Below are 19,813 nucleotides of genomic sequence, written 5' to 3' on the forward strand. Positions count from 1 at the left end.
TGCAAAACCATCGGAAGTGTAATGGCGCGCATTTGTCAACAGACAATAAATATACTAATAAAATATACACAATCATCCTATATATGCATGCTTTTTAGGCCACATTAAAACTACTCAGTAGGTTGAATCATTATAAGTGGCGTATAAAGTCCACTGAAAACTTTGAAACGATAGTTATTCAAATGAATTGTATAACAGAGTTAACGATCATTGTAAGTTTACCCTTGATGTCAACGGTTTCGTAACTGATAGTGTTGGGTATAAAGAGGAGAGTTATCTCGAAGGGTTATGACTTCGAAGAGTCATGATCATGACCACGCCCAACTCTCCAGATGTTCAATTGAACTAGCATGAGAGAGTTATGTTTGACGCAAGAAGACGGTCAAGAGTTAAAATTTTTTTTAACACTGAGTTCTTTTGGAAGACGATTCCATAAATTTGGTGGTGCAAATTTGAAGGCTCTGTCTCCGATTGACTTAAATGATTTCTGAGGCTGTACATCCGGAAGTACTTCATTATTTATTCGCAGGTAATAATTTGGCGGTTCTCTGATTCAAATTAGATCACTCAAATACTGTGGAGCTAGCCATGGATTACTTGAAAGATTAATAAGAGAATCTTGAATTCAATCCGAAATTTAACAGGAAGCCAATGGAACTCCTTTAAAAAGGGCTGATGTGCGCAAATTTTGGGGCTATGTAAATCAACTTGGCAGGAAAATTTTGAAATCTTTGTAACTTTGAGATTTGATGAGCCGGTAATCCGTACAGTAAACGATTGCAATAATCCAAGCGAGAAAGAACAAGCGAACGAACAAGTGTTGCTGTAACATCCTTGGTTAGATATTTCCGGATCTTTGGAATATTATACAAGAAATAAAAAGATGTTTTGCATACTTAGTTAATTTGTTGTGAGAAGGTGAAGTTTGTATCCATCACAACTTGAGGTTAGAGGAAGGAGCTATTTGCTTCTCGCAGACAGAAGCTATGACTAAAGTCTACTTTTGATACTTAACATGCATTCTGTCTCATCATCGTTCATTTTGAGTTTACTTTCAATCATCATTCAGTCACGCAGGTCTGAAATACAGTTTTCTAATTTTTTTAAATTCAATTTCTAATTTTTGTTCGTTCGGGTAATTTGGGTTAAAGGAGCGATAGAGTTGGGTATCGTCGGCATAGCCATGTGATTCTTGTGAGTTTTTGTTTGTCAATTTTTTGTTTTCGGAAAACATCTCGCTCGCATAGATGATAAAAAGTAGCGGACCAAGGCAAGAACCCTGTGCAACACCGTAATCTAATATAAATTCTTCCGAGATTGAAGTGTGTACGTAATTTTCTATTCGTAAGATAAGATTGAAACCAGGTTGAAGCAACACCATTTACACCAAACTTGTACTTCAAAGAGTTTAACAATATAGAGTGGTCGATCGTGTCAAAGGCAGCACTTAAATCCAATAAAACCAATCAAGAAACACGCTGATTGCTCATATTCAACAAAATGTCATCGTTTACTTTAAGTAGAGCTGTTTTATTACTATGCTACTTACGGTATGCAGATTGTAATTTGGGATAAAGTGCATTCAGTAACAGGTGATTGTTTAATTGTTTGAAAATTGTTTGGGAACTCAGTATTTCAGATGATACTTTCTTAACAGGTAAAGTCTCTTTATAGAACAGAGTAATTCCACCTCCCCCCTTGAGTCAGTGCGATGACTGAATCAGATAGACGATAGCTAGCAGGGGTGCAGTCAGATTTTGCAACAGTATCTTTGTCATTGAACCAAGTTTCAGTAACGGCAACAAGCTCAGGTTTGACATCACAAATATAATCATTAAAAACGGCTGACTTCGGGCATTCATAGAGATTAATTTAAAATATTTTTCACAATTCGTGTTTAACGGTTTCTTTGACGAGGCTCCGGTGGTCCTGTTGGAGAATTCATCGGAGGAAATAGAAGGGTAGTTCATGTAGGGATAGGGATATGGGTGACTCATGACTGGTGAAAAACCTTAAAGGTGGTATGGAATTTGCTTGTAAAAAGGAGGAGGGGTGGATAGTAATCATAGTATCGCTGTTGGTGAGATTGAGGGCTGCTGTACGTTGGCATGAAAGAAATCACAATTTGAGCCTTTCAAGTAGTAGCCTTTTCTGCGTATAAATGGACATGGAATCAGGGCCTTTGGGGTGGTTGTGGGTCCAGGTGGTAGATTATTCAAATCTGGTTGTGTGATTTACATTATTTCGATTTAGTAATTCATTCTCGCCCACAACTTTAGAACCAGGAACGTTGGGAATTTCAATAGAAAATAACACTTACGTCAGGGGCATCAAAGTAATTTGTTTCATTACTATTTATTCTATTAGCTACGATCGTTTGTACTGCAGCCCAGTTTGGTATAACTGTGGAGCGATTTCTTTCTCCACTTTTAACAAAGTCTTCCCAAAATTGTTTTATGGTATCAGCAATAAAGTTGATTAAATTTGATAGTGCTAAGACAGCTTCGTTATTAATACTCTGATTTTCTTTAAGCTCTTCAATCGTAGCGTGAAAGTTAACACATTTGCATGAAGACGATTTCGAAATAGCTTCACTTGAGCGGTTCGAATTGCCAATGTCAAAATGTCAATACTGACAAGCATTTATTGGATAATTGTACCTGCTTCACTACTTTCAAAATGCAGCAGATTTTTGGTCTTTCGCCACGAGATCGAGATGCTATCAGTCTTGAAAGATTTCTTATCACCTCCGGGTTGCTCCCAAGTTCCGTCTAATTTTAAATCCTCGCTGATAAACTTCTTTAAAGAGCCATAATCCCCAGCCCAAGCAATACGGTGAATACGGTAGGTTATCACAGACAGAAGCCATTTTAAGCGAAAGGAATTTTTGATTTAGAGTTAACAAAGAAAAATCACGGAGCTCTAAAGACACGTCTGAGCTCTCCAATTTACCACTTCTTCCCTACGAGAGATTTATTTGATATTACTCTCATATTCGTCAGCAAATCTGAATCTGACGTGCCACGCTCGTCGCTGATTAAAAGTGTAGGTAGTCCAGGTATATATATATATATATATATATATATATATATAATAATATATATAATATTATATATAATATATATATATAGGTTATCACATGAGGGGCGAGGTGATATCAGTTTTATCGCTTGAGGGACGATATCATAAATGTCACGAGTGAGCGCAGCGAACGAGGGTCATTTATGATATCGTCCTGAAAGCGATAAAACTGATATCACCTCGTCCCGATTGTGATAACCTGTTTATCACATACTTCCTTTTTTTCTATAAAGCAATCGACATCGACTGAAACAAACCTCGAACTGCTCGAGTCAGCCATCTTTGTTTTGACAGCGGCAAATGCAGCGGGACAAAAAGCGATATCAGTGACAAAAAGCGATATCAGTGACAAAAAGCGATATCAGTGACGATATCGTTTTTATGTCACCCTGTTATCGCCCTGATAAAGGCACAAGTATGTGATAAATATATATATATATATATATATATATATATATATATATATATATATATATGTCAATGGTTTACCATAGACAATGCAAAGATAGATATGTCTTTTGGATTGTCTATGGTTTAATAAAATTTCGATAAAAATACATTTTTTATTTGCAATATTTTTATTTGCATTTTTAGGTTGTTTCAAGTCTAAAAATGACAGATAAATTTAGTAAATATATCCAAGGTGTTTTGTATCAACTTTTTTTTCAAGAAACTAGGGTAACTTCTGTGTCTCAAGCGATGGTATTAATGTATGCAATATATCTTTTGTCGGAGAGTTGCCAGCCTGAGCTAGGATAATTATATACATAAGATAGTATGACGTACCCGCAATGACCGGGCTGCTATGGCATAACCAGAATAAAACAAAGTAGAAATTTCCTCTCGTCTAGATCTTCCTTATTGACGCTACACAAAAGAGGCAGCTAATAAAACAGATTCTATATTCTGATGTATTCCATGTTTGTGAAGTGTGAAGTATATTTGCGGACAGAAGATTACGATGCGTAAAAAATGTTGCAATTATCTTACTTATAACTGCAACATGATGAAGCAACAAATAAACAAAATTAGGAAGACTATCGCTAGTTTATAGTTTTATAGCTACTGTGGCAATGCATAGCAACATATCTTGAATGGATTGCATTTTTTGGCTACATAAACGGCGTTTCAACTTTCAGGATTTTCCCAGTGATTTTCCTAAATATTCCCCATCCAACTGTTCACGTGCATATGTTCGTTGGCGGTTCCCGTGATCTGCTATTTGTGGGGTTTAATATATACCTCTCTCATTCATATTGCAGCTGTTTGGCTTAATATTAGTTTTACCAAAAATGCCGTTCATAAAATTAAGCTAGAAATGAAAAAGATCTTGGACAGGGATTTCGTCCGGAGAATTTTTTCCTTCTTGTGCAAGAGTTCGAAGTCCAACTTGCTTGCTATGCTTAATTTATTCCCCCTACTGTGAAGAATTGTGGGAATGCAAATGCTAAAAAAAAATAAATTTGCACGATATTTTGTGAAATATGATTGGCTCGAAAAGGAACTGAAACCTGTTTTTCTTGTTTTCTTTATGTAACACTGTGAAAACAAGCATTCCCTCAGACTTCAGTCCACTATCATTTTAATAAGGCCCTGCTTAGTGCTTAGGAAAGTGCCTGAAAGACTTGTGGAGACATGTTGAGATTGCTAACTCGCAAACTATTCCGTAAAAATCATGGCTTGTTAAGCGTTACGACTAGGTTAAGTTCTGTTGCGCTAAATGTCCAACAAAATGATGAATTTTTAACCGTGCATTGGAACGATGGAAAAGTGGACGAATTTCCTCATTTTTATCTTCGAGAGAACTGTAGCTGTCCAAAGTGTTTTCAACCTTTAAAAAATGCCAGAAATATGTTCGCACCGAAAGAATTAGACTTTAATATAACTGCGGAAACAGCGAATTTAGATTCCAATCATTTAAATGTTAAATGGACAGACGGGCACACAAGCATCTATTCGCCGGAAAGTTTAAAATCGTTAAGGTATGTTTCTTATTCCTAATATGCTAGCCATTTCAATTTTTAATACTTACCATTCTACAGCTATAATTATCGATTAAAATATGATTGCACGATTTTAGAGAGGAAAATCACGAAGAAAAACTTGAAAAGCCTGTTTAATTATCGACCGTCAATTATAAACTCTTAATTATTACAGACGCGAGACACGCTAAATATTTCGTTTAACCCGCGGTGTGTTGCTCGTTTGTGGTACTATAGTAAATAAGACTAGGTCTAAGATCCAGGCAGGCTGTTATTCCATTATAGAAAGGCAGTTTTATACGGCATCCTTGAAATTTAGGCAATTTTTGCATCAGAAGCAGAGGACCTCACGTTGTTATGAGCAGAACAGATGCGCAGAACGGACTTTAATACTTGCACTTAAAATACATTTCTCGCCGACGCCGAGACGTTTCCCAAGGCAATGGCTGTACATGCTGTGCATGCTGTGCATGATATAAAGTTCATCCTAAGTAGACCCAGACCTTGATAAAGTAGAAAGGATGGTGGCTCTTCGATATACCCCATGGCATGACGATTAGTTAAACAATCTGTTATCAACACGTTAACATCCGTTAGTGTTAGGAAATCAGTTTAAGGGAGATTTGATGCATCTTTACTCCCTGATTAACAAAGGACAAGTACAGGAAACAAAAAAATTGCGAATAAATTACCCATAACTCATAAATCTATCTGTGCATCACGCTATCGCCAGCCTTCAGCGAGAGCTTATCATACCAGAAATTCAGGAGATTAATTACCATAAAAGTTTATAATGCCAGGATTTCGCAATAAAAAATGGCTGCCTGGTTATAATAGATTATATAAGGCACGAGACAAAATTTGAAATTAAAGCAACTTCTGTCTTAAATATTGCAGTTGCCGAGTTCGATTTAAGACGGGCAGAAACTTAGTAATGTTTTAAGATATTTTTCATATTTTTATATTACCTTTAACAGGTTCCCCAGGCCCTGTAATATGTCTTTTCAGCAACTTACATTATATATACTTGCAATACAGGGTGTCCCAAAAAAAGTCCCCGCTATTGAAATGAAGATTTTGTTGGAATTTGAATGCATGATCAACGCAGTAGTGTGTAAATAGCATATTTATTAGGTTGAGGCATTCAAATAAAGCGTCTTGCTTTCAATTGGGTTTATCATAATATTAAGGCAATCAGATTCGAACAAAGGCTTGATTTCAATAGAGGGGACATTTTTTTGGGACACCCTGTATAATGGTTTTAGTTGCTGAAATGACATTACTGGGGAACCTGTTAAAGATAATATAAAAATGTGAAAAAAATCATAAAAGTTCTGGGTTTCTCCCGTCTTAAATCGTCTTGTCCGCAACTGCAATATGTAAGATAGAAGTTGCTTTAATCAAATTTTGTCTCGTGCCTTGTATAATTCTAGATCTATTATTAATTCTATAATTCGATTAGGGCATTATGGGCAGTATGTATTATTTGTAAGACTGAGAGAGATGAATCCTCGACCGTGTTTAACATTGACGATGGTGACGGAAACAGCGGTTAGGTTGCTTATATGAATCATTCAATTATTTATTTAAAAATCTGTGATGCTGCACTAGTTTTGTCTTGAACAGTACTACAGTTGAAATATAGTTTTTTTTTCTTACTAGATACGAACCAGCAGGTGATAGTCCTGGCGTACTGACAGAAACTATGCAACTGTGGAACGACAAAGCATCATTTGATAATGGTACTCTGCCAGTGTTCGACTTCCATGAACTACTGGTAGACGACAAATTACTTTATAAATGGCTCGTTGCTCTGGCGTTTGAAACAGGAATTGCAAAATTAGAAAATATTCCACAGGAAAGACAACAGTTGAGCAGATTGGGTGAAAGAGCTGGATATCTTTTGTCAACAAACTATGGGTAAATAATTCTTTGACACTGCACGGCCGATTAAATATATTCAGCCAAGCAGGTCGCGTTAAAAGAATCAAGATTTGACAAAAACTTTAACTTGTACTTCATATTTTTAGCATTTGTTACGACATTAAAGCATACAGTCAGGATGTAGCACGTGACATTGGTTATACAACAACAGCTCTACCATTGCATTCAGATTATGTTTTTACTTCTTCACCACCAGCTGTAAGTAATCAATGATGACTCGTTTTAGATTCTCATTAATATAACTGACATTGTTTCTTATTCCGCGAACCCTGGCTGTATAGATCGCAATGTTCCACTGTTTGCTCCAAACGGAATCAAAAGGTGGTGTTAATCAGTGGATTGATGGTTTTGACGCTGCTCACAGACTCTACGAAGAAGATCCGGAATCGTTTCATATCCTCACGAAAACAGCGGTTGCTTACCGCAATATCACTAGAACAGAAGTTGGGGAATTCCATAATACTTCCAGGCATAAACTTATAAGGTTTGAATAATTATACAAATTAGTGCATTCAGGTATAAGACGTAACTCTCATTTGAAGCTAAATTGATCAAGTTAATTTCACTAACTTCACCTCAACCGATGGCCTCAACTGAGACAGAACAAATATATTTAATATGCGCGATATTTCTTTACGTTTTTAGTGTTGACGGTAATGGTAAGCTGTCTCAAGTCGGTTACAGTGATGAATTCCGTGATCGACACATGCCTCTTGAACCAAAGAACATGAGGGCATTTTACAAGGCTTACATACGTTTCACCGAACTATTACTAGACAATAAATCTTCATTTTGGTATAAGATGCAAAACGGTGATGGCATCAGTATCAATAATCACCGTGTCCTTCATGCTCGTAATGGATACGAAGATACAGCAAATAACAACAGGGTATTTCAACTGGCATATATGGACTGGGATTGTGTCCACTCCAAGATCAGAATATTATCAGAACAACAAGGAATACCATCTCCTGTTTAACTCCATATTGCAAAACCATTGGAAATGGCGCGCATTTGTCAACAGACAATAAATTTACTAATAAAATATACACAATCATCCTATATGCATTCCTTTTAGGCCACAGTAAAACTACTCAGTAGGTTGAATCATTATAAGTGGCGTATAAAGTCCACTGACATTTTTGAAACGATACTTCGATAGTTATTCAATTTAATTGTAACAAAGTTAACGCTCATTGAAAGCTTACCCTTGATGTTAAGTTTCACAACTGATATAGTGGTGTAATCCATATCAGGAAAATCGGTGCTGGCTCTCTCATGCTTGTTTATATTTCGGTAAGAAAACATGCATTCGTCTCAATAAATACAACTTCTTTACTTTGAGAACACAGGCGTGTGGTCGGAAAGTTGTCAGCACACGAGTTTTTTATCTTCTTTTGTGAAAAAACAATTGAAACAAAAAGTCAAAAACAACCAGAAAAGTGTGCACCAAATCCACATGAAGTTTATATAACTTTGTCTGACCTTATTTCTACGTCGAGTCACCACCAATTATAAAACAAAGGATGAGATTATTGATAAATCTCAATATCATGTACTTATATCTACTCTTTAAACCGCATTGTGCATAAATAAAATGCGACGTATATATAAACTAGAGCTATAATATCCAATATAACCAGAGAGCAGCGTGGCAGCGTCTTCAAACAACTTAGCATCAAATGTGGTATAACAACTGCCAAAAATAGAAAAAACACTTCTCGACGTTTCGACCTGAGGGCCTTCGTCAGGAGAGTTAGTTAATTCATACTAACTCTACCTCCTGACGAAGGCCCTCAGGTCGAAACGTCGAGAAGTGTTTTGTCTATTTTAGGCAGTTGTTGTATCAAATTTGATGCTAGGCCTATAATATACCTATCAATGCATATTATTATTTTGATAATATAAAAATTTTCAAGCATAATTATTGTATTAACGAATTTGAAATAGGATGTAAGAGAGGTTTCAACTTTCAAGTATATAAGCGTAAGTAAAATATAAATTCATATTCAATTTAAAAGATATGAAGTACTTAAAAAATTCGTATGATATTGCTTTTGTAGACGTTTAAAACAATGCCAGCCAGTGCTAAACGGACACGCCAGCCTGCATATATGTTGCAAAATCAGAACTCTGCTATTTATTCGTTCATATCGTCAATACGTCTAGGCACAAGCTCTATATAAACCTTTTAGCAACTCTGTTTACGTTTGGCGACTACAACCCCCCTCGATCAAATCATAATTCAACCCCCGGCACAGCCTGGTACCCCGGCAGTAACGTTTCTTGGAATTTAATAGACTAATTTACATTGTCCATATTTCAAGTCCATATTGTCCATATTACAAGTCCATATTGTCCATATTTCAAGTCCATATTTCATAAGTCGGTGGATGTACTAAATTATCGTAAAGTTAAAAGGTATTCAGGGTAATATTGGTTGTCCTGGAATATAACGTACATCGTGGGATTACTAGGGTGATCAACAACGGAATCATATCGTAAACCAGGATTATACGGATCATTTTTTGGTGGTGGTGCTTTCATTCCTGACGCACCTCTTGTGTACTCGCCAACAAGTACTTTAGCCATGTACATTTTTCCTCGAGATCCCAAGGCCAAGGTGCGCTTGCAGGCATATTTAATCGAGTACGACGCATCTCGAGCGAAATAGACACCATTGCCGTAAGCAACACCTTAAAAAAAGGTAAAATAAAAATCACACATTTACATGTGGGAGCGTAGAAAATCCAACGAGCAGACCCAATCCAATTTCCCGAGATTTTTTTCTAGTTCAGGCTTTTAACGCGGTCACATGAAAATTGACTGGGTCGATACGATTTCTTTAAATACTCGGTTGCATTCGTAGCTTAAGTTTTGCCTGATGAAGAACAGACATATCAGCAAGAACACTGTATAAAAGGCATATTCTTGTAAAGGCATAATTATTATCCGGTATGAACAGTAATCGGAAAGCACATATCCTCTCTAAGATTCTCCAATATACATTTTACGCACGATAAGTACAACCCGAGGCTGGGGAAGCCAGGGAACGGACTTAAGAAAGAACGTTGTGGTGAATGTTTTATGCAACCATTGTCGCAATAATACAAACAATATAATGAGGTATGCGCAAGTGTAACAAATACAAATAGGACAGGAAAAGTTTTTTATAGCAATGATCCAGGACGAACTAGCCAAAAGAGGGTCTTGGAAGCAGATCATATGAATCAAAGCGCCTGGTATTCTTCTGGTTGTTTAAATCAAACGAATCTCGGTCGCAAATTTGTCCATGCAAGTAAGCGGATCATGTCCTGAGTACTTACCGTTAACCCCCGCAAAACTTCGGCTGAAATTATGAGCATTGATTGAGTCAACATTAGCGGCATCGGTCCCATGAAAAAGTCGCATTTCATTGATTTGACCTCGCATAGATTTTTTGAATGTCATGTACATGGAATAGAGTTGAGGATTTTGAATTCTCTCCACGTAATAAAGTTGATCTGGTTTTCCACCTCGCAATACAAAGTGGTTAAGAACTTCTAAGTATTCTGGCGATGATGGTGCAAGTCTGACAAGTTGTACGACTTGATTTGCGGACTGATTCGTCCAATTAGATGGCAGAGCTAAAATTAGAATCAACACACAGTTGTAAAATCATCTGATACAAAATATCATGATAGACTATGTTGCAGCGCATCAGCAGTATATAGAATAGCAACGGGTAAAACGTATAAGATTACAAACCTGCTTCAGAACCAATTAGTTTCCTGGTTAATTTTCTTGTTTGTCCGCTATTCTTGTTCCTGGCAACCATTTGAGCAAAATCGACATTATATTTTTCACCATCCAACTCTGTTATTTCCACCTCGGTCTTTCCATTCATTCGAGCGATCTCAAGGGCACCATTCAACTCTTTTTTGTAGGGCATTTCTTTAGTGCTCCTGAGATCACAGTAATACCACTGCACAGTCTGGGAGATGTAACTAAGCTGTTGTGTCCTTTGCTGTTCTTCGGAATGTCGATTAACCAATTCTGTTAACTTATCCTTCGTTTCAAGCACTTTACTTAACAAACCTGTGATTGAAACAGTCGTTTCGTTGACACATGCTATTCTCAGACATTCATCCTTTGCTAATTGCTGTAATTTATCCCAATGTTGAAGTACAACATCAAATAATCTTTCAGCCTCGATGGTCTTTGATGCAATGTGGTTATCAATGAATTTTTGGATTTCGATAAAAACAGGAGTGATGTCTTCATTAGAGCGAGCGTAAACTTGCAATTTCACGTTTTCAACTGAACTGCTTGTCACTAGCGGGACAAATGTAGGCCTGGGCCTTGAAATAGATCTCGTTGAGTCTAAGAGGATAAAAAAAAGAAATTAAAGGAACAAACCTCGCTCACGGTTTACAATTCTACGGCTACGGAAAGAATTTTCCCAGCTTGTCCAGCGACAAAAAATTCCTGATTTATAGATATCGTTATTGTTATTGTGATGATTTGAGGTAAATTACTTTTTTAATTACTTTTTATAAGTGAAGTCATCATACACAAGACTAGAAAATCAAGGCTTGATAAAACTTACCGTCCACGAGCTGCGGTTGAGCAGGTTTTCGTTTAATACCCTGATCATATCGTACCAGCTTTATTTCCTTCAGCCTACTAGAATGATACGCCATCACGCTGAATTGCTCGATTTCTTCCCTCATAACACGCAGCACTACATCTTCAGGAAACTTGTGGTTTCCAGTGCCTATCAACGGCATAGCCACAGTCCTTGCTGATAGTCGAGTGCATTCCACCAGGATTTTTTGAAGCAGGCCGCGAAGAGTCTGAAAAATAAGAGAAAAAAAAATTAAAACTACATCATAGATGCCAGTACGACATGGCTTTTCTGACAGGATATATAGCATATGGGCATCTGACATAGCTAATATAGAGAAGAAAAATACCTAATACAGCCGTAGTTATGTTTACCACAACTTTCATAAAGATGAGGCAGGAATTTTTCAAGAAATCATTTGTAGAGGTAAACAAAAAAGACCTGGCTGTAGAATTAACCTTACATGTTCGCCTCTGCCAGATTTCCAATCAGAACACACTGCGTGTATGACGTAACTGCATGGCAGGTCTCCACCAATGGTGGTAGCTATGTCACCAGCTTCAATGCTATCATGTTGACTACACGCGGCTACATACGAAGGTCCACCAACAGAATTTAACACGCGTCCGACCATCGTTGGATGGTTTAGATCAGAGACTGCAGAACTGACCAGAATATCAGCCTAAACATGAATAAAAGAATAGACATAGAAATATTGAATAAAGTCAAAATCCGAGACCCGAGAATTCATTGGAAGAGAATTACGTTGTCATGATATGATGTTCTTTTCTCCTTCAGGTATAGTTCAGATACAATTCACTCCAGCGAAGAAAAGAATAGTTCCTAAAAGAAAGACAGGTTTAAAATACTCACTCTTTCACGTGCAATATTGCCATACTTCCAAGACACAGCAAGACCTTCCCTGGTTGTAAAATTACACTGATCAAACGGATCCACTGGAGCAACAGGAACTTGTTTTATTTCTCTTCTTTCTCGTAATCGTTCTGTTCGTATTGCTCCAACATCGAACCAAGTTTCAGCTTCAACTTTGGTGTGATCGTCAGCAACTACTATTATTATGTTGCTGTCAGCTTCAATGCCTTTGATGTTTCTTCGACCGTTTTCACTGGAGAATAATTTGCTCATCCCGACTGACGTGTATTCTTTAGATTCGGTGCAAATATCACTTCTCAGTTTCAAAATACGTTTCTTGCTTTCATTTAGTCCTGGCTCTGTACCAGTGAACACGAGCTTGTTAAAATGTATCTCAATCGTAACTTGTTCTTCTTTGAGGTCAGTCTCTATTTTTCCAACTTCGTTTCCTAATTTTTCCTTCATGAAACGAGCAATGCCGGGGGGGAGAGGCATCAAACAGGATTCAATCTTACGCGAGTCTATGAAGTCGTCGACAATTTTTTGGTATTTTTCGACAAGATGCTTAGCGCCGTGGAGTTTAATGTCACGTCTTTTTGTACGCTCAAAATTGATTTGGTAATCAACAAGCTCTTCTGAATCGATGGCTTTGGTGACATCATACCATTTCTTCGAGGAAAATATGTGGTCATTCTTCAGTGGTAAACTTATTGTTGCTTCTCGTATGTTGTGACACAAACATTCCTTTACTTTCTCACATTCCTGTAACGATTTAGCGACGACTTTCAAGCAAGATTTAGTCTCAACTAAAATAACGGAAACAATTTCTTGTTCAGATAAACGCTTCTCAATAAAGTCTAAGCCTTTTTCTTGAGACACGAACTTCACTACTTCAAGAGGTAGCTCTAACTTGATGACATTTAGCTCCTTAACAAGTTCATCAAATTCCCGTTTGGCAGTCAAAATGGCTTCATCTGTTCCTACGAAACGTATCTGATTCCTTGCTTGAGTAATATTTGCTTCAACGATCTCAGGATGATTTTGCTTTAGTGTGTCTAAGAACTGTGTATGCTCCAAATAATCAACGTGATCACTTGAAACTACAACAAACTTTACAATTTCTTTATTTTTCTGGCTTTCCTCCTTAATACTTTGCAAGAAACATTCAACGACTTTAACAACAGAGGAAAGTTCGTCTTTTAGACCGACCAAAACTAACCATCGATTGTTTGATGCAAGCCAACAACTCGCGTCAAAAGGGAGAATGGATTCCTTCAGACTTTCTAGTCCTTTGCAAACTGAACCCATCACATCTCCTTGAATTTCATAACTTTCCTTGCGAAAGCGTTGAAAAAATCTCGTGACCACACTTTTGCATTTTTCAGACCATTTCGGAACAAAATCCGACTGATCTTCAGATTTTTGTATTACTGTTACAAAACCAATGCCAGGTTTCCATTGCAGCTCTCCATTTAGTTTTGCCAGTTGATCTTTCAATTCTTGCGCAAATCTTGTGTTGTTCATTGCAAATTTTACGACGTCGTTGTTAATTTTCACAGAGATTGGTTCTAGTTTAATTGGTCTACCACGTGTAGCCGCTGACCTTGTTTCGTCGTTGCCCGCGGTTGTAAATTGCGGACTGTTTTTGTTTCGCCAATTAACAGAAGATGAACCACTGTTTTCATCCGCTGAACTTTTAGACTGACTTCGGGCTCTACGACTTTGATTTGGGACTTTGCCAAGTGCTAGAAATATAAAGAAGAGGAAATTTCTGACGAATTTCTGACGAATTACTGACGAGGCTGTGGCAATAGAGGAATTAAAAACGCCAAAATTTATAGGGTTTTGGTACATTAACTTGGGCTTTTGTTTTTTTTTAATAACAAGAATGCATTGGAAGTGGTGAAGTGTTGACGTCAGAGCACGAAGTAAATAAAAACCCGGAGACGATAAAAAAACCACACAGTTCAAAACTGACAAAATGAATATTGCATAAAAAGAAAACATAAGAACATTACCACTAGTTAGCCTTATTCTTGAAAGAAAGCTCTCGACGTGTGCTATAGTATTTTCAATTTCACTTCTCACGCATACAACAACCAGTGTTTCTTTTTCCAACGCTAAAGTGCAGGATTTTAAGGTGTCTTTCAATGGTGGCAATTCTTTCTCAACCAACTCATGAATTGACTCTTCAATTTTGAAACTTCTTTTAGCGAAAATTCCGACATTCTTAATAAACTTTTCAATCTTCTCCACTGCATCTCTTAGCTCAAGTATTGGGCTTACAAGAATGACATTCTTCTTCTCTGAATCCAACCAACAAGCTGCCCCAGTAGAACTAACATCTTTCTGAAGGGTCGGTAGCGCTTCCAAATGTGACTCACGAATGCTTTCATCCAATTCAAAACACTTCTTGTGAAAAGAATTGCAAAAGACAACAACTGCACTTTCGCAGCTTTCTCCCCAATTATCAATATTTCTTGAATCCATTTTATCGATCCTTATAAACCCAGGTTTTAAGTGAGGCGCTGCACCTAAAGATGCAAGCTTAGCTTTGAGTTTTTCAAAATATTGCTTTCTTTTCATAAGAAATTTCACAATATCATTGTCTAATTTGACAGATTTCTGAAGCTGTTTCAATGATTTATCATTGCCAGTTTCTTCTGTGCCTCCCAACCAGCGCGAACTTCTCTCGTCGTTTAACAAAGTTAAGGGATTGTTTTCAGCAGCAACAACCGCTTTACTGCCAGGATCCGAATGCTTTCTCCAATTTCTTTGACCGCTTTTTTGAAATCCTGTTTTAAAAACAAGAAAATAGTAGGAGTTTGTTGTTTCACAAATATACAAACCATAATTTTTTCCATTGTAATAAACGTTATTATCCCAAGCACACTCTCCTCACCACAACTACCACGACCATTATAACAAAATAAACATAATTTTACTGAGGAACTAGTGTGGTTGGTGCCAAGCGAGATATTTTGATGCCTTTAAATCGCTGGAAACGGCTATTTTATCGTCTTATATGTGCCCCCCAGTAAGCGATTGAACGATTACCTCCTGCATGCGACATATTACAGACTCGTTTATTTTTTGAGGGAGGATACCGCTTCCTGAGACCTTGCTTAAAGGGTATCAACTCAACAGTTTAATTCTATTTCAGGAATTTTCACGCTATATATATGATGAATAATGACCACCATCTGCACCATAACTCTTAACAATGACATGAAAATATAACATATACTACCACCATTGCCATGACTATATTCATTTTTATAAAGAAATACTTTCATTTCTTACCATGATCTTTAAAGCTCTGCAAAAACTCCTTCACAATCGCAAGGACTTGTTCACGCTCTTTCTGCTCAGTCATCACAGCTAACTTCGTGTTGTTATTCTCGATCCAATACGCTGCTGTAGTTGATCGCAACATGTCACCAAGCTTTGGTAAATGTGTCCGTACTAAGTATGCTTCATTTATATCCAAACAATCCTTACGAAAACGGCCACAAAAACCTTTCACTTTTGAACAGCAACGCTTTCTCCAATCTTTGACAAATTTTGAACCTGGTTTCTTAGTAACTTTTATACAACTTTCATCAGGCATTAATAACATGACAGAATGCAGTTTTTCAAGTTGAACACTCAGTTCTTTTGAGTACATCCCCCGTTTTGAAATAAATTTCACTACATCTTTGTTCAATTTTATAAATCTTTGAAATTGCCGCGATGCTGTTTTTCCAGTGGGGTTAGTACTAACATCCATGATAGGCTCCTGGGGAGAGCTTTCATGATCTTTCTCTTCCTGGCTAATAGCTTCATTATTATCATCATCATCATCATCACTGCCTAGGTATATAGAACTGGTTGTGCTTTCATCATTTATGACATATTCTTCTTTTTTATAGCCAGGTTGTTCGCAATCTGTTTCTTGAAATCCTAATAAGGAAATGAACATATCAGCAGAATTTAGACACCAGTTTATGAGAACAAACTTTCTTCCACAAGTTTGCTAAAACTCGACGACTACTAAAATACTAAGAACGGCGCAAAATGTTTAATCCGTGCAGATCATTTGCACGAGTCTTTAGCATTTTAACTTTTCTATGCTTTAACACTCTTTTATGCTTTGCGCTAATTTACTTCATGACCGCTTAAAGTTTATTTTGTAAGGAAGGGTAACATGGAAGATTTATAGATAAAGCCTTGCATACTTCAAAACTGGTTTCCCTAAAATACAAATGCATCCAATGACAGGCATGAATGTGAAGTGTTTACACCTTGATTAAAAAAAACTCTTCGTTGTTATGAGACTGCTATAGGCTGTCATTATGCATAATCTTGACGGTGCATCACGAGACGGTATAAAAACTACAAGTTCTGAACGTGTACGTGTGTTCGTGAATGACATCAGTGTCAGTGAAGTGAAAACACGTTATACTTCATTTCAAAAGAATCTGTGTGAATGACATCAGTGTCAGTGAAGTGAAAACACGTTATACTTCATTTCAAAAGAATCTGTTTTTCTACTGAGTAGTGTTTCTGTATTTTGTTCACTGTTACCCGGCTCTTTTTACATGCAACAGCTCAAACTAGGTAAAATTCATTTCAAACCTGTCGCCATTATTCTTTAAATTTCGTCCAAGTGTTCATGATGTTTACAAGATCTCGACTCAATTCCTTGAGCTGTAAGACAAAAAAGTAAAACATTCAGAGCGTCAATGCCCGGTTTGAGGAGAGGCCAAACTCTGCAAACAGATATAACTAGTATGTCCCCTAATTACAAAAACTGCCTGCGCCGGCGCATGTGTAGAAACCGCGGATGATTGATTGCATCAGGTTGTCGCCCTGGTTGTATCTTTGACGGTCCGTGTCATAGCCCCATCTAAAATACTTATATTTATACCTTTTTATTCATATACAATATATGTAGGTTATTTGGGCAACTTGGTTATCAATGCCCTGGTGGCGTACTGACGGACTATTTGTTCAATTACACATTTTGTAATGCATGTCATGTCGAGTTCATGGTCCTTCACATTCTTTCCCATTTGTTTTGATTTAAAAACTATTTGTTTTATCAATTCAGCTCAACACTATTTCGAATTATTCATTGTTCAACACTATTTGGTTAGTTAGTTGCAGGGTTTTATCGGGTATTTGTCAGTAGAAAAGCTTCTGTCACTGTCTTTTTTCATGATGCTATCAACCATCAATACGCAGCCGGCCATCAATGATTCTGTCGACCATCTATGCCGAAATCAAAACGCCCTGTGCCGGTGTCCTAGCATATTTGGACCAGCTTAAGATGCCCCCCCGGCCCCCGGTCCAACTCCGGTAGAAAAAATGGATCTACAGCATAAGGTTCTCAATCCGTTAGCAGATTTTGACCTACTCGTTGATTTGGAACAAATATTTCGCACATTTTATAAAGCGATCTTATTGTGTTTTAATTAAATATCGAAGAGCTCTACATTTATTATTGCCCAAGGATGAAAAGTTACATGAAAAATGGTACGTTTGAAACAGGCACCTTATATATTTTACCTAAATTTTTACAGTGGGTTCAATTCTGGGGGGGGGGGGGGAGCGTCCCTCTAGTAGATATGGGCCAGGGGTGGCAGGTGAAGTATGAAATTTGCTAGTATGACTTTTTTTTAGGAAGAAAGATTTCAAGCTTTACCAAAAGCAAAACTCGAACTTGTACGCGTAGTAGGTAAGGAGAAACGAGGTAGATGAGAAAATTGCAAGGTCAGTGTAGAATCAATTCACATCTGACAGTTATTAATGTTATTTGCAAGCTTTAACAGTTAAATGGTTTAGAAATATATTTTGGCTCACTAATTTTGAAAGTATAGTAAAATGAACTTTGTATTCATTGTGGTATAACAACTGGAGAGTTAATATATAACCTCTATAGGGGCAAAGCATTTTTTTACCAAAACTCAAAAGGAAACAAAACAAATTGGAATTTAACACATTGTCATTGCCAGAGATACCTGATAGCAGCTGTTATACCACATTTGATGGAAATTAAGTTGTTTAACAATGTAGCCATGCTGTTCCCTATATATATATAGGCTAGCTTGGTTATATTGTAAATTTAGTAGAAATACAAAGTTGGATTGGAAACTGTTGTAAAGTCAGACAAAAATAACTTTGCAATAGTCTATTGTAATATATATAGTATCCTATTGCCATACCCTGCGACTGATTTGTCATGCATGTGAAATACCAGAATAGTATTGTCTTATTGGTTGTTCATATGACCAAGTTAATTGTCCTAGCTCTAATCACTGAATCATGTTTCAAACTTGCTGTACTGGCTTCAAGATTTGTGTGAAGTAAAGCTGGAAAGATTTTCCACAAGAAAATGGTGAGAATGTATAAGTTTGAGTTGTTAAAAGACAAGTGTTGTGGATAAAGAAAGATTTTCATGACTTTATTTCTATTATGGATATAAATATAGCATACTATAAAGCCAGTGAGAGGGGGAGGGTGGGTATGGGAAGGGGGCAAAATACCCAGGGCCTGGAAATCTCTTGTAGGCTATAGCTGGTGCAATCTCATCCCCCAAGCCTGCAATTTCTTCAGATAGCTGGTGATGCCATAGATATATGGGTGATGCCTTAGTTGATGGAGAGGCATTGACTCCAAGTGCTAACTCAAATATTCTTGAACTTGTCCCTGGTTGTTTAAGTAACATACTGAGTATATAGCTCAGCCTCAGTATAATTGAAACCTGTAGTAAAGAATAAGACTTCTTTGTCTGCAGAGGCTTTTCATAAATTCTAGGGAAAGTAACTAGTCTTTGAAAAGACGTGTACGTGCTCTAACACAATATATATTGAAACACGTTTTGGAGCTAGAATAACGATAACTTCTTAAACATGCATGATTACTACTGAATTTTTATTATTTAGTAGCTGTAATCATGTTATTAGAAAAATTTAGTATTACAAAAAAATTTAATATCAAAGTCGGCGGTGAACTAGCGCAAATCTTGAACAGCGAGTCGTTGCCACGTACAACAACCTTTATACGCTTTACGTACTTTTAACCTTTAATTTCAACTTGAAAGAATTTATAATCTGGACTATATTTTTTACGACTTACCTTGATTTCTTAGTAAATAGTTATAGAAAGAAAAATAACGTGTTGTCAGTTAAACCAGTTGCTTTGCAGAACTGAATTCCGGCTAACACTCATTAAATTCCTGGAAGTAAAAGCGAAAGTTATGATCGAGACTTCCGCTTGACATAATTATCGAGAAGAATATATTTTGCATGAATCAGAGAATTCAGAATTCAATATTTTATTCATG

At 36.9% G+C, this 19,813-nt stretch overlaps 2 protein-coding genes across 2 annotated transcripts; one reads left to right on the top strand and one right to left on the bottom strand.

The window, feature by feature from the left end:
• The first annotated feature begins 4,653 nt into the window (after positions 1-4,653).
• LOC114535633 (gamma-butyrobetaine dioxygenase-like) lies at positions 4,654-8,752 on the top strand. The gene is made up of 5 exons (XM_028556916.1): positions 4,654-5,063; positions 6,726-6,983; positions 7,094-7,205; positions 7,289-7,491; positions 7,653-8,752. Exons 1-5 carry the CDS (start codon positions 4,717-4,719, stop codon positions 7,984-7,986), a joined length of 1,254 nt encoding a protein of 417 aa, XP_028412717.1. The 5' UTR covers positions 4,654-4,716; the 3' UTR covers positions 7,987-8,752.
• A 281-nt stretch (positions 8,753-9,033) lies between these two features.
• Positions 9,034-19,809, bottom strand: LOC114535634. The gene is made up of 10 exons (XM_028556917.1): positions 19,606-19,809; positions 17,104-17,175; positions 15,790-16,428; positions 14,505-15,281; positions 12,487-14,231; positions 12,077-12,295; positions 11,596-11,842; positions 10,755-11,369; positions 10,334-10,633; positions 9,034-9,703 (listed from the first exon to the last, which is right to left on the bottom strand). The coding sequence occupies exons 2-10, from the start codon at positions 17,111-17,113 to the stop codon at positions 9,411-9,413; spliced, it is 4,845 nt and encodes a 1,614-aa protein (XP_028412718.1). The 5' UTR covers positions 17,114-17,175; positions 19,606-19,809; the 3' UTR covers positions 9,034-9,410.
• Positions 19,810-19,813: the final 4 nt, after the last annotated feature.

This window comes from Dendronephthya gigantea, unplaced genomic scaffold, assembly GCF_004324835.1.
Source record: "Dendronephthya gigantea isolate DGI-Jeju-01 unplaced genomic scaffold, DenGig_1.0 000122F, whole genome shotgun sequence".
Classification (NCBI taxonomy): Eukaryota; Metazoa; Cnidaria; class Anthozoa; order Malacalcyonacea; family Nephtheidae; genus Dendronephthya; species Dendronephthya gigantea.

Coding starts and splice junctions, on each gene's coding strand:
- LOC114535633 (XM_028556916.1), top strand. CDS start 4,717: ATGTTGAGATTGCTAACTCGCAAACTATTCCGTAAAAATCATGGCTTG. Junction 5,064..6,725: donor GAAAGTTTAAAATCGTTAAG/GTATGTTTCTTA, acceptor TTTTCTTACTAG/ATACGAACCAGCAGGTGATA. Junction 7,206..7,288: donor TTACTTCTTCACCACCAGCT/GTAAGTAATCAA, acceptor CTGGCTGTATAG/ATCGCAATGTTCCACTGTTT.
- LOC114535634 (XM_028556917.1), bottom strand. Junction 15,282..15,789: donor GCAGAGCTTTAAAGATCATG/GTAAGAAATGAA, acceptor TTTTTAAAACAG/GATTTCAAAAAAGCGGTCAA. Junction 11,843..12,076: donor AATCTGGCAGAGGCGAACAT/GTAAGGTTAATT, acceptor CTTATTTTTCAG/ACTCTTCGCGGCCTGCTTCA.